Source organism: Pelobates fuscus, chromosome 6 (genome assembly GCF_036172605.1).
Source record: "Pelobates fuscus isolate aPelFus1 chromosome 6, aPelFus1.pri, whole genome shotgun sequence".
Taxonomy (NCBI): Eukaryota; Metazoa; Chordata; class Amphibia; order Anura; family Pelobatidae; genus Pelobates; species Pelobates fuscus.
In genome coordinates, this window is record NC_086322.1 from 58398153 (window position 1) to 58413092 (window position 14940).

The window sequence follows — 14940 nt, forward strand, 5'->3', positions numbered from 1 at the left end:
TCACGATACAATGGACGGGCTAATATACAATGCCACACCTGCAAGCACCCAAAATCGGAGCAGACAAGCTTGGAACCAAGTCAGGCAGAACCTGGCACCAATGGCTGCTGCTCACCATTACCAAATGGAGCCAGCCACTCACGAGGTGTTGAGCACACAAGCCGAGGAACCCCTGGGAATTCTGCATGAGGTGATGTCTGTTCGAGCCACAGATAACCGGCAGCATCACCGCCAGCTAGTGACCTTAGAGGGGAAGGAAGTCCAGGGGCTTCGGGATTCAGGAGCTACTTTAACCCTGATAGCCCCCCATTTGGTTCCTGATACAGCACACACTGGCGGATCCGTGGCAGTACGAGTGGCAGGGGGAGCAGTATACCGATTACCCACTGCTAAAATTCATTTGGATTGGGGTGCGGGGGAGGGCATGGTAGAGGTGGGCCTGATGCAGAACTTACCAGCGGATGTTGTACTAGGGAATGACTTGGGTCAGATGACCTCTGCTTTTGTACCCCAGGCTCCACATCAGGAGGCCCATCCAGTAACCACCCGGCAACAGGCACGCACCACGGCCCCACCAGCACACACCGAGGCTCAGGTAAGAGACCATGACACCCCCTTGACACGTATGACCTGGGATACCCCCACCCAATTTGAGACAGAGGTAAAAGCCTACCCCACGCTGCAGGTATACCGGGATAAAGTGAACACTGATCAGGCCGGGTTAGAGGGGGAGCGGTACACCTGGGAGAAAGGGTTATTATATCGCATAGTAGAAAGGGGGGTAGGAGGGTCAGTCACCATGACCACCAAACAGCTGGTAGTACCCCAAAAGTATAGGCAGGAGCTGCTTAGGATAGCTCATGACATTCCCCTGTCTGGCCACCTGGGAATGACACGCACCCGATACATATTGACCCACGCCTTTTTCTGGCCTGTGATCTCTAAAGATGTACGGCAATATTGCACCTCCAGTGACGTGTGCCAATGAGTGGGCAAACGAGGTGACCGCCACAAAGCTAAATTATGCCCGCTACCCATTATTAAAGAACCCTTTAGCAGGGTAGCCGTTGATATCGTAGGGCCTCTACCAAAGCCCAGTCCCTCAGGGAAGAGATACATCTTAACCGTGGTGGACTACGCCACTCGGTACCCAGAGGCCATTGCCCTCTCCAACATTCATGCGGAGATGGAAGCCGAAGCCTTAATAAAAATATTTTCCCGGGTAGGTTTTCGGCAGGAGATAATATCTGATAGGGGCACCCAGTTCACTGCAGAGGTTACCCAGCAACTTTGGAGGGTATGTGGTATTAAACCAATAGTCAACTCTGCCTACCACCCCCAGTCCAATGGGTTATGTGAGAGATTTAACGGGCCGCTAAAGCAGATGCTCCGTACGTTTGGCGAGACTCATAAAGACTGGGAGCGCTACCTACCCCATCTGCTTTTCACATATAGGGAGGTACCCCAAGAGTCGACAGGTTTTTCCCCCTTCGAATTGTAATTTGGGAGAAGGGTGCGAGGACCATTAAACCTTATTAGAGAACACTGGGAGGGAGAGAGTAGCCCCGATGGTAACCCCATTTTATCTTACGTGCTGGAGTTCAGGGACCGACTGGAGGTATTGACCCAGGCTGTACGCACCAACCTCCAGGCGGCTCAACAACGCCAGCGCCGCTGGTACGATAGGGGAGCCAGAGACTGCAGCTTTCAAGTGGGACAGAAAGTTTTCATTTTAAAACCTGTCCGCACAGACAAGCTGCAGGCCATCTGGCAAGGCCCATACCAGGTAGTAGAGCAGCGATGCGACACTACCTATGTGATCGGCCCCTGCTCAGGGAAGAGACGCATGCTTCGTGTGAACATGCTCAAACCCTACCATGAGAGGATAGAGGACGTGGTGGCAATATGCGCCTTGCTGCGGAGGATCAGGAGAATCTGCCCCTACCTGACCTATTAGAATCAGAGGAACAGATAGAGCCCTCCAAGGGCGTTCAGCTGGGGGAGCGGCTAAGCCCTCTGGAGCGTGCCCAGGTACAAGAGTTGATCATAGCTAAAGGGGCTATCTTCTCTAATTTACCTGGATACACTCCGCTGGCCACTCACCGAGTTGAAACCCCAGGAGAGCTACCTATGTGGCAGACCCCATATCGTGTCCCTGAAGCAGTCAAGACACATATGAAAACGGAAATTGATGAGATGTTGCAACTAGGGGTTATCGAACCTTCAGACAGCCCCTGGGCATCACCGGTAGTGTTGGTACCCATGAAGGATGGCACAACACGCTTTTGTGTCGACTACCGGAGGCTAAATGACAAAACGGTGTCTGATGCCTATCCGATGCCCCGGATAGACGAGTTGCTAGATAAAATGGCTAGGGGTCAGTATCTCACTACCATAGACTTATGTAAGGGATACTGGCAAATTCCGTTAGCCGATGATGCCATCCCCAAGTGGGCGTTTGTCACCCCGTTTGGCCTGTACCAATTTCGGGTCATGCCTTTCGGGATGAAAAACGCTCAGGCGACCTTTCAAAGGATGGTAGATAGGCTACTGGACGGGTTCCAGGAATATGCATGTGCATACCTGGATGATATTGCCATATATAGCCAGACCTGGGCAGAACACCTACAACATATAGGGGCAGTTATTGACCGTATAGGGGAGGCAGGGCTGACCCTGAAACCTAGTAAGTGCCATATCGGGATGGCAGAGGTGCAGTATTTAGGTCACCGGGTGGGGAGCGGACACCAGAAACCCGAACCGGCCAAAATTGAAGCTGTTGTCAAGTGGTCCACTCCTAGGACCAAGACCCAAGTACTGGCGTTTCTAGGTACGGCGGGGTACTACAGAAAATTCGTGCCCAATTATAGTGCCCTAGCCAAACCCTTGACTGACTTGACACGCAAGAACCTTTCCCGACAGGTTACCTGGGCCCCGGAGTGTGATCAAGCATTCCAACAACTAAAGACTGCTCTAACTAATGCTCCCGTACTTTCTGCGCCCGATCCAACTAAAAGATTTCTTGTTCACACAGACGCTTCGATGTTTGGATTGGGGCAGTGCTGAGCCAAGTTGGAGCAGATGGCAGGGAACACCCAGTAGCTTACTTGAGCCGAAAGTTATTGCCACGTGAAGTAAGCTACACCTCCATCGAGAAGGAGTGCCTGGCCGTGGTGTGGGCCCTCAAAAAGTTGCAGCCGTATTTGTATGGACAACCTTTTTCGCTGCTCACAGATCACAACCCGTTGGTGTGGCTGAACCGTGTGGCGGGGGACAATGCCAGGCTGCTGCGCTGGAGTTTGGCGCTGCAGCCGTTTGACTTCACAATCCACTACCGCCCAGGGAAACAAAACGGTAATGCCGACGAGTTATCTAGACAAACCGAACTTGAGAAGTGATCTGTGAGTACTCTTCCGGACATCCCCAAGCCGATCCGTTGGGATCAGACTGTGTATGCCGTCTTGGTTCTGGGGGAGCATTGTGGCAAACCTAGCCACTTCTGGATGATACGTGTATTAAAGGTTGTCTGTATGCTGTATGTATTGTACTGTGTATTCTGGGACTATGGTAATTCGCCTGCTGGAAGCCGTAAGCTACTAGCATGCAAATACTTAGTTTCACGAACAGCGGCTAACCGGGCTGTTCGTGAGATGAATGCGGGCTCCCCTGATAGACCACACATTCAGGGACGTGTGGCGCTTGTTAACCGATTGCAACAATGTTGCAATCGGTAATTAGAGGCTCTCCTGGGTGGCCGTCGTTCGACTACCGACCACGCAGCGGTCGGCCATCTTGGATCCTTTGTTTCTACAGCGGTGTTTGGTCGTCGAGCGCCTGGAACTAAAAACGGCTACTCGACGACACGAACACCGCTGTACTTCCATACCGTTCGGGAGCCCGGTTTTCGGTAATTTCGTTCTACTAAGTTCAATCGGCAAATTGAGGGGAACTTCCATGTAAAAAGTAATTGATGCGGCGTTCAGTCATTTCAGCTGGGATCTGAGCGGTATTCTCACAAAAGAGGCGCTCAGACCCCAGCTATCTACCGAACGTTCGGTCATGTCAATGTACCGAATAAAGCGTGCAATATGTATTTTTATGTAAATTGTCGGTTTTGCCGCACGAGGGGATAATCCACTTAACCGTCCATTTTAGTGGGAGTATCCCTCTCGTGCAGCGATGCCTGCTGGGAGAATTACAATGCCTGTTGGGAGAAATCCCCTGAAATATCTGTAGGGAAACCCCTTGCATGGGGAACAGTATAAATATGGAAGCCTGTGAATAAAGCCAGTTAGTTGACTCCCATACTGTGTTTCATCCGGTTATTGGGAGGATTTGGGACACTGCCTTCCTTTTCAGCGCTGACTGTGGATTTACCTGTAATACCAGCGGAGATCGTGGATTTTAATACTACACTCCGCTACAGGGCCCATCAGGTGGCCCAAGCATTTAGGGCCACCCAAGGGCCCTATTATCTTCAGGAGCCCGGTCAGCGCTGTAATAGCGCAACCGGGCCCCTTTAAAAAGAAAATGCAGCCGGAAAGCAAGTGCTGCTGGGAGGGAGTGACGTCCGGTCACTTCCTCCCTGTTTACTCAGCGCGGGGGAAGGAGAAGAGAAAGGCCGCGAGGAGAGGCAGCCGACGCACATCATCCCCAGCCATCCTCCTGCGACGAAATGGTAAGGAAGAGAGGAGGGTGGCTGAAAATGATGTGTGTGTATGTATGTATGTATGCCAGTGTATGTATGTGTGTATGCCAGTGTGCCAGACTGCCAGTGTATGTATGTGTGTATGCCAGTGTATGTATGTGTGTATGCCAGTGTATGTATGCGTGTATGCCAGTGTATGTGTGTATGCCAGTGTGCCAGTGTATGTATGCCAGTGTATGTATGTATGCCAGTGTGCCGGTGTATGTATATATGCCAGTGTATGTATGCCAGTGTATGTATGTATGTATGTATGTATGCCAGTGTATGTATGTGTGTATGCCAGTGTGTATGCCAGTGTATGTATGTGTGTATGCCAGTGTATGTATGCGTGTATGCCAGTGTATGTGTGTATGCCAGTGTGCCAGTGTATGTATGCCAGTGTATGTATGTGTGTATGCCAGTGTATGTATGCCAGTGTGCCAGTGTATGTATGCCAATGTATGCATGCCAGTGTGCCAGTGTATGTATGCCAGTGTATGTATGTGTGCCAGTGTATTTATGTATGCCAGTGTATGTATGTGTGTATGCCAGTGTATGTATGCCTGTGTGTGTATGCCTGTGTGTGTATGCCTGTGTGTGTATGCCAGTGTGTGTATGCCAGTGTGTGTATGTATGCCACAGTGTGTGTGTGTGTGTATGTATGCCACAGTGTGTGTGTGTGTGTGTGTATGCCACAGTGTGTGTGTGTGTATGCCACAGTGTGTGTATGTATGCCACAGTGTGTGTGTATGTATGCCAGTGTGTGTGTGAATGTATGTATATATCAGTATGCAGTATGTGTATGTATATGTATGTTTGTCAGTATGTATGTCTGCATGTATATGTGTGTGTGTGTGTCAGTATCTCCCTATGCATGTGTGTATGTCTGTTTCAGTATTTGTATATGTTAGTGTGTGTGTATTCTTGTGGGCGGGATTTAGGGGCGGGCCCTGTGGCCGGGCTTGAAGGGGGGCCCAGACCTTGAGCTGTGTTAGGGGCCCCAACATTTCTGATGGTGGCCCTGCCAAGGATTAGGGTTAGAATAAAGTGTGAGACGGGTTTAAAATAGTTTACCTAACCCTAATTTGAACCCTCACTTAATCCTAAATATACCGTGTTCCAAAGCTTAGTGAATGCACTAACTATAATGAAAGTATAAAACTAGCTTTACTTACCTTCCAGGACCTTGCTGTGTTACTAACCTTTCAGGACCTTGCTGTGCTACTAACCTTTCAGGACCTAGCTGCGGAGGAGTTCCCAGGACGTCCTCAGAGCCTCTAACAGATTTCCCTACCCCAGCTGGAGTGCTAGCACGCATGCGCAGCACAGACTCCAGCTGATTCCCCTCTCTGGAAGTGACTTCCATGTATAAATCTGATAGATATACTTATCTGATAGAACACCGGTACACGTTACTATTCTATTACGCTCTGCGTATAGGATCCCTATATTTCCTGACAGTCAGCTAACACTCTCAGGCTGTCACTTACGCCCAAAGAAAAAACGTCCGTATTGGAGCCATGTTCTACAGTTGGGGTGAGGGGTTTAAATTCCTGCCCGGCTGCCAGATATTCTTTGTATGCCCCTATTTAACCCCATGAGGTAAGAGGTTTAAAGCCATGAGGGACGCAAGTCTCTTTTCAACTATATAACTATGTAATTCTTAAAGAAAATAAAAATAACTGAAGTAGTGGTACTATGTAACAATGTCATTCTGAAAGAAAAATAATCATAAAATAAAAATAACTGAAGTAGTGGTACTATGTAACAATCTTTTGTCACTTAATAACAAGATTATTTATTTTGATGATTTTATAATGCACTACAAATTGTACAATACTATTATCATTTACTTACATTTATAATATACCAATCCTATGAAATAAAAAAAAATAAAAAAACATGTTCAACTCTTGTTTGTATTTCTTGAATATCAATAAAGATGGTTGAAAGAAGTTGAAAGAAGAAAAAAAAGAGGCTGGAACACTGGCGCAATCCTTATCTTACACCACGAGTCCCTCACCTCTGTGACTTTTCAACTCCGCGTCAACTAACCTTGCTGAGGTTGGCAGTCGCACAGCATGACCTTCCAAGCTTTGCGCATGCGCACTAGAGGCGTCTTACCCTTGGCCTTGCTCCTGATTGGTTGTTGAGAGCCGAACGAGGTTAGGTTGTACGCCGGGCTGCCCTCTGCGTGTAGTGTGTGTGGAGTCAAGAAGCAGACATGGCAGCCAGGGGCCTGAGACTTGTAGGACAAAGCTTTGGGACTTTACTGCGGGCAAAGAGGACCCCAGTCCGGTAAGGAGAGGGAGGACAGCCTGCAGTTACTGTGTGTACATTATAGCATTAATATCTGCTACTGTGGATAAAGTAATGGAAGGCAACTCCCATCACCCCCCGCATGTCTAATAATGGTTTGTATTATAGAGAGCCATTGATACTGAGACACCTGCTGGCTGAGCTTTGTGGGGAGTGTAGTCTGTCTAATAATGGTCTGTATTATAGAGCCATTGATATTCAGACACCTGCTGGCTGAGCTTTGTGGGGAGTGCAGTCTGAATGTCTAATAATGGTCTGTATTATAGAGCCATTGATATTCACACACCTGCTGGCTGAGCTTTGTGGGGGAGTGCAGTCTGAATGTCTAATAATGGTCTGTATTATAGAGCCATTGGTATTCAGACACCTACTGGCTGAGCTTTGTGGGAAGTGTAGTCTGGATGTCTAATAATGGTCTGTATTATAGAGCCATTGATATTCAGACACCTGCTGGCTGAGCTTTGTGGGGAGTGTAGTCTGAATGTCTAATAATGGTCTGTATTATAGAGCCATTGATATTCAGACACCTGCTGGCTGAGCTTTGTGGCGAGTGCAGTCTGAATGTCTAATAATGGTCTGTATTATAGAGCCATTGATATTCAGACACCTGCTGGCTGAGCTTTGTGGCGAGTGCAGTCTGAATGTCTAATAATGGTCTGTATTATAGAGCCATTGATATTCAGACACCTGCTGGCTGAGCTTTGTGGCGAGTGCAGTCTGAGTGTGAAATAATGGTCTGTATTCTAGAGAGCCATACATACTAAGGCAGTTGCTGGCTGAGCTTTGTGGGGATTGTAGTGTTGATTGATGTGCTGAGTGGATATTGTAAGGCAGGGGTTTACTTTTATAAAGTAGTAAATACATTTAGATGGTATACAAGGAATGGTACCCCTTGTGCAAAAAAACTGTGATATGTACGATGGACAGTGTTTAAAATATTCAGCCTGAATACTGTACTTTGTATATTTGCCATAACCCATTATTTATAAAGCCTGCATTTTCATTTCTATTGATGCTCAATATAATGGAATTATATTTAACAGAGGATTCTGGCTATATACAAATGACCATGGGGGGGTGGAGAAAGAGAGATAATTAGTGGCTTATATACACTGCTCAAAAAAAATAAAGGGAACACTTCAACAACACAATGTAACTACAAGTCAATCGCACTTCTGTGAAATCAAACTGTCCACTTAGGGAGCAAAACTGAGTGACAATCAATTTCACATGCTGTTGTGCAAATGGGATAGACAACAGGTGGAAATTATAGGCAATTAGCAAGACACCCCCAATAAAGGAGTGGTTCTGCAGGTGGTGACCACAGACCACTTCTCAGTTCCTATGCTTCCTGGCTGATGTTTTGGTCACTTTTGAATGCTGGCGGTACTTTCACTCTAGTGGTAGCATGAGACGGAGTCTACAACCCACACAAGTGGCTCAGGCAGTGCAGCTCATCCAGGATGGCACATCAATGCGAGCTGTGGTAAGAAGGTTTGCTGTGTCTGTCAGCGTAGTGTCCAGAGCATGGAGGCGCTACCAGGAGACCGTAGGAGGGCATCAACCCAGCAGCAGGACCGCTACCTCCGCCTTTGTGCAAGGAGGAACAGGAGGAGCACTGCCAGAGCCCTGCAAAATGACCTCCAGCAGGCCACAAATGTGCATGTGTCTGCTCAAACGGTCAGAAACTGACTCCATGAGGGTGGTATGAGGGCCCGACGTCCACAGGTGGGGGTTGTGCTGACAGCCCAACACCGTGCAGGACGTTTGGCATTTGCCAGAGAAAACCACTGGCGCCCTGTGCTCTTCACAGATGAAAGCAGGTTCACACTGAGCACATGTCACAGAAGTGACAGTCTGGAGACGCCGTGGAGAATGTTCTGCTGCCTGCAACATCCTCCAGCATGACCGGTTTGGCAGTGGGTCAGTAATGGTGTGGGGTGGCATTTCTTTGCCACCATGTGCTCGCCAGAGGTAGCCTGACTTCCATTAGGTACCAAGATGAGATCCTCAGACCCCTTGTGAGACCATATGCTGGTGCGGTTGGCCCTGGGTTCCTCCTAATGCAAGACAATGCTAGACCTCATGTGGCTGGAGTGTGTCAACAGTTCCTGCAAGACGAAGGCATTGATGCTATGGACTGGTCCGCCCGTTCCCCAGACCTGAATCCAATTGAGCACATCTGGGACATCGTGTCTCGCTCCATCCACCAACGTCACGTTGCACCACAGACTGTCCAGGAGTTAGCAGATGCTGTAGTCTAGGTCTGGGAGGAGATCCCTCAGAAGACCATCCACCACCTCATCAGGAGCATGCACAGGCGTTGTAGGGAGGTTATACAGGCACGTGGAGGCCACACACACTACTGAGCCTCATTTTGACTTGTTTTAAGGACATTACATCAAAGTTGGATCAGCCTGTAGTGTGTTTTTCCACTTTAATTTTGATTGTGACTCCAAATCCAGACCTCCGTGGGTTGAAAAATTTGATTTCCATTTTTTTATTTTTGTATGATTTTGTTGTCAGCACATTCAACTATGTAAAGAACAAAGTATTTCAGAAGAATTAATTAATTCAGATCTAGGATGTTATTTTTGTGTTGCCTTTATTTTTTTGAGCAGTGTACATAAAGTGTTCTTTGATAATCATACAGCAGTCAAAGTTCAGCCAAAATGGCTGTGTTGGCTAATTTTGCAAACTCTACTGTTTCAGGCTAATATGTGCACTGTGTCTATTCAATATTTTTTTAAAATAAGCCATTTTATAGAGTGAATTTTGCCAATCTGATTACAATGTAATGTTTAATAACCGTTATCCATCATGTCTGAGTTTGTTTCTCAGTGTTGATTCATGTGCTCCCTGGTCTGTCAGACTAGTAAATGATTACATATTGTTGCATCAGCAGCTAATTTTCTACTTGGCATTTAACTTTGGGGAAAACTCACTGGTTAACTGTTATTTTCTAGTGGGTTTTAAATCATTGCTAATGACTGGTAATTGGTAATGACTCTGTGGGAGCAAACAGTTTTTATTTTTCCTAGATAATGTCTCAGCTGTAATGTTTAAGGTACATATTGACATTCTTACTAGCTGGGGCATCTAAAACTCTTATTGCAGATACAGTTTTTTTTTTATTTTATTTTTTTTTTTTTTAAAGCATAGAAATCTACATAGGCAAATTAACATTTAATTCTCCGCCTGCCAGGGTTTTACAGCAGAGGTCTGAGTTCCGCTTTGTAGCATTATTTTGTAAGTTTGATAAAGTTGTCAAATGTAAGGTTACGGGAAAAGGTATTGGCACTGTAAGCACTTTGGTATGCTGAAGTGGTTAGGTTGCTTACAGTGTCGTTTTAAGCATTGTCAAGTCTTGTTTGAGCTGTTCATACATTTCTTTGGTCCAATATAAATTTAGCGATTTCATTACAGTTTAAACTGACATTGTAAAACACTTGGATAGATTTAGTGACTCATACATATACATGTTGCAACTAAGAAACATTGGAAGTGCTTCCATCTAAGGCTAAGCAAATAAGGTTGTTCAACTGTTTGTGTAATCAGCATTTTCTTTGCCTGTGCTACATTTTTAGAACATGTGGACAGTTAATGTGCACGGCAACCCAGCAGCAAAATACCCCTGCCCAGAACAGTGAAGAGGAGAAAAATAAAAACCAAAATGAGCAGAGCCCTGATGCATATGCTGCAGAAAAGGCCCAACTCGAAGACAAACTCAAAGACATGACTGTGAGTAATTTATATAAGGGGGTAAAAAAAAGAAACATGCTTTCAACACTGATCAAAACAAAATGGTTACAGTTTGTATACAATGTTGTTTTTTCTAGAGAAACATGGGCCAAGTTGGTAAACAGAAAACATTTACCTTAAAGGGGCACTATAGGTACTCAGACCACTTAATCTCATTGAAGTGGCCTGGATGCAATGTCCACATCTTCTTAACTCTGCAATAGTAATGATTGCATTTTCTGATTTAACTGCAATAATTACATTGCAGGGTTAAGACTACCTTTAGGGCTGCAAGTTTCGATTGATCCAATAACTGAATATCATCTAGATCAGTGGTTGCAATCATGTAGTTCTCCAGTCTTTATGGGTTCTCAATCTTGTAATGCCTCACTAGCCAGAGAAAAGGTTTAGTTTTTCTTCTCTCTCTGTTTTTTTTTAATATACGGACTTCTGAGTATCGTAGGACTTCTAATTGCACTACATCTGATAAATATACAGGCTATATGATTAATATACGCTGGCAAGGAGTTATTTGCTAAACCAGGATAGAAAATTGTGAAATGTTGTAGCGGTGCTCATTTGACATCCTGGCTCTTGAGTCTCAATTCTATGTTGATTTTCCAACATTCATTTATGTAATAGCAATGCCTATTTTAAAATATTTACATTTGGCTTATTACTAAGAGCATAGTAAAGAGAGGTTTACGTTTTTTTTTTTTCTTTATATTTCTTTATTGAAAATTTCATCAAAATTACATATATTACAAATATCATAACAACATATATACACAAAACCTATCCAATAACAATAAATACTGATCTAAATACATATATCAACAGGACAGGTATAAACAATAACAATCGCACAATGCAAAATCCCAAACATACAAACAAGCTTTCACACCAGCAGAGTGGGAGAAAATGAGTCCTAAATTAATTTGAACAAATAAATCTACCATCTTATGTCCAAAAGACTTATAACCGAATCCATTTCCCACTACTCCCTTCCTTCTCTATTACTTTGTTACTTAAGGACAGGATCCAATTCAACTTATTCTTGTAGGGGAAAAAAAATTAAATTAAATAAATTATGAATAATGAAAAATCCAACTATGAGCAATATAAGGTCAGCCATATATTAAGATTTTGTCCAACCACATCTTATAAATTGCATTAGACACATTATTAATCAGATTGGTTTCCATAGTCAGTTGATATTTAATTTGTTTAACCCCTTAAGGACACATGACCTGTATGACATGTCATGATTCCCTTTTATTCCAGAAGTTTGGTCCTTAAGGGGTTAATCAAGTGAGTCTTTTGAAAGGGAATGGATGATTTCCAGCTTCTAGCAATGATTATTTTAACGGCCACTAAACAGTGCGCCGCTATACAACTTCGTTTCAGTGATTTGGAATGCAAGTTTATATGCAAAAGGGCGGTTGCAGGGTCTTCTTCTAATTTATTATTAGATAGTGTAAAAAAGAAATATTGAAAGCCCCTGCCCACAGCGGCCTCACTACAGGGCAGGTCCACCAAATATGCATATAGGTTCCCACTCTGAAACCACATCTCCAGCATGAGTCACCTAAATGCGGAAACATTTTGGCTATTTTAGACAGAGTATAGTACCAATTATATACCAGCTTAAAGTGACATTCAACCACATTCAAGCTATGTATATTCTTGGTAATATGGGCAAGTGAGGTACACCAATCTTTATCTGAAATTGCCATGGCTAATTCTTTTTCCCAAAATCGAATTATTTTACTGGGACCTTCATTTACCACGTCCAACAATAAATTGGCATGTGAGGTAATTCTATTAATGGGTTTGTAGCAAACTATAGTTTCTATACATCTAGAAGTAGGAGAGACAGAATCAATCATAGAAGTATCCAAATAATTTTTGATTCTTAAATAAGTAAAACATTTCTTGAGAAGAAAGCTGATAGATGTCTGCAATCTGTTGAAATGACATTATATTATTACCTGTCATAATGTCTGAGATAATAGTTATACCTTTATTCATCCACCGTCTAAGGCATAAATCTTCTACATTTTGTTCTAAAACTCTAAGGCTGCAAGTCCTTGGTATACAATTTCGACAACCTAATTGTTTTATAATATCTTGCCATATGTCTAGAAGTTGGATTTGTACTGTAGAGTTTACTTGTGTGGAGATCCTACTTTTACTTTTAAAGAGAGGTTTAAGTTTGAGTAATCCTCCCCAGTGGCCACCTTCTTCTTTTTCTATACTAACCCCATTGTTTACTGTCACTCTCTTCCTCAGCTGAGGTAGATACTTTATTCGCTTATAAAAAATAAAACAAGTTAGGGGTGCAATGGTTATTGCTGTAAATTGATAATGTCTTGGTATTGTATCACTGACCGTATTTTACTTTAAATTAAAAAAAAAAAAAATATATATATATATATATGCTGACTTCTACAAATTCAATACCTTCCTGAAAACTACTGTTGCTGTTAAATTGAAAAAAATTAAAAAAGCAAGTTTTTTATTTTTATTTATTTTTTCATATTTCAATCCATCATGATACATAATAAGGTTTACTTTTGAAAAATATAGATGTTTATGGGGTAAATTGAATTAGGCAGCATATAATCCACAAAAGAAAACATTAAAGCAAGGTAACGTAAATCTTTCAAAAGCCAAAGTTTAGCTTTATTAATATGTTGTTCATTGTAGTTTTTTGCGTTTTACAGGATAAATACAAGCGAGCTCTTGCCGATACAGAAAATTTGAGGCAGAGAAGTCAGAAACTTGTTGAAGACGCAAAACTGTATGGTGAGTGTGAGATGTGTTTGCATTAAAGGGACACTATAGTGACCAGAACAACTACAGCTAATTTTTTTGTTCTGCTGAGTATAATCATTCCCTTCAAGCTTTTTGCAGTAAACACTGGTTTTTTTTTTCAGGTAGTGTTGACATTACAGCCTAGAGATAACTCTACTGGCCACTCCTCAGATAGCTACTAGAAGTGCTTCCTGGGGCAGTGTTGCACAGTGTTCGCATGGAGACACTGAATTTTCCTCATATAGAATAATTGATTAAATGCATCTCTATAAGGAGATGCTGATTGACCAGGGCTGTGTTTGACTTGTATTGGCTCTGCTCCTGTTCTGCCTCCCTGAAAGTCTCAACCAATCCTATAGCACAGCATTGTGATTGGCTAAGATAATCACTTCTAAAGATGTCAGCCAAGCAGGCAGATCAGGGGCAGAGCCAGCAGCAGACTTGACTAAAAGTAAGATTTTACTATATTTAGGGAGGGCTAGATGGTGGTTTTAACACTATATGGTCAAGAATACATGTTTGACCCTATAGTGTTCCTTTAACCATGCCACAGTTTAGCAAGATAAATACATTAACTTGTTTACCTTTTATTACATTATTACTAGTCTTTAATATTTTCCCAATATTTTATGGTTAGAGCAGCAGCATTAGCTGGTTCTTTTAGGCTTTACTGCAACTGTAATAATGATTTTGTTTAATTCCCTCTAAGGTATTCAGGCATTCTGCAAAGACCTTCTTGAAGTCGCTGACGTCCTGGAAAAGGCAACGGAGAGTGTCCCTAAAGAAGAGATAAAAGATGAAAATCCTCACCTAAAGAACCTATATGAAGGGCTTGTTATGACTGAAGTACAGATGCAGAAAGTGTTTAAAAAGCATGGAGTGACCAAGCTAAATCCTGTGAATGCCAAGTTTGATCCATATGAACATGAGGCCTTGTTTCATGCTCCCATGGAAGGAAAGGAGCCTGGAACTGTAGCATTAGTCACTAAAGTGGGGTACAAACTCCATGAGCGTACATTGAGGCCTGCCTTAGTTGGTGTTGTCAAAGGAGCATAGCTATAGTGTGTACGTATAGGAGTTTTTTTTGTTTTTTTTTAATAAATGCTGTACATTTATTAAGTGGCTGAGAATTTGATTTTTAAAAAATCTTCCATTCCGTGAATCTCAGTCTATATTTTACTGTTTTGCAAAGTAATCAATGGAGTGCCAGAGGGTTTGAACAACTATTGAAAAGCTTTATTTAGATTTTGCACCTCTAGTACTTCATATTAAATGGACTCTGTAAGCACAAACACTACAGCTTCAATTGTTTCAAGTGATTTTCTAGCACCCAAGATCTGTTTGACCACAGTGATATGGAATTTGATTTCCTCACT

The 14940-nt window shown here is 43.4% G+C and overlaps 1 protein-coding gene across 1 annotated transcript; it reads left to right on the forward strand.

Annotated features, from left to right (window-relative positions):
• The first annotated feature begins 6819 nt into the window (after nucleotides 1-6819).
• Nucleotides 6820-14656, forward strand: GRPEL1 (GrpE like 1, mitochondrial). The gene is made up of 4 exons (XM_063459862.1): nucleotides 6820-6985; nucleotides 10594-10747; nucleotides 13474-13555; nucleotides 14274-14656. Exons 1-4 carry the CDS (start codon nucleotides 6912-6914, stop codon nucleotides 14618-14620), a joined length of 657 nt encoding a protein of 218 aa, XP_063315932.1. The 5' UTR covers nucleotides 6820-6911; the 3' UTR covers nucleotides 14621-14656.
• The last annotated feature ends 284 nt before the right edge of the window (nucleotides 14657-14940 follow it).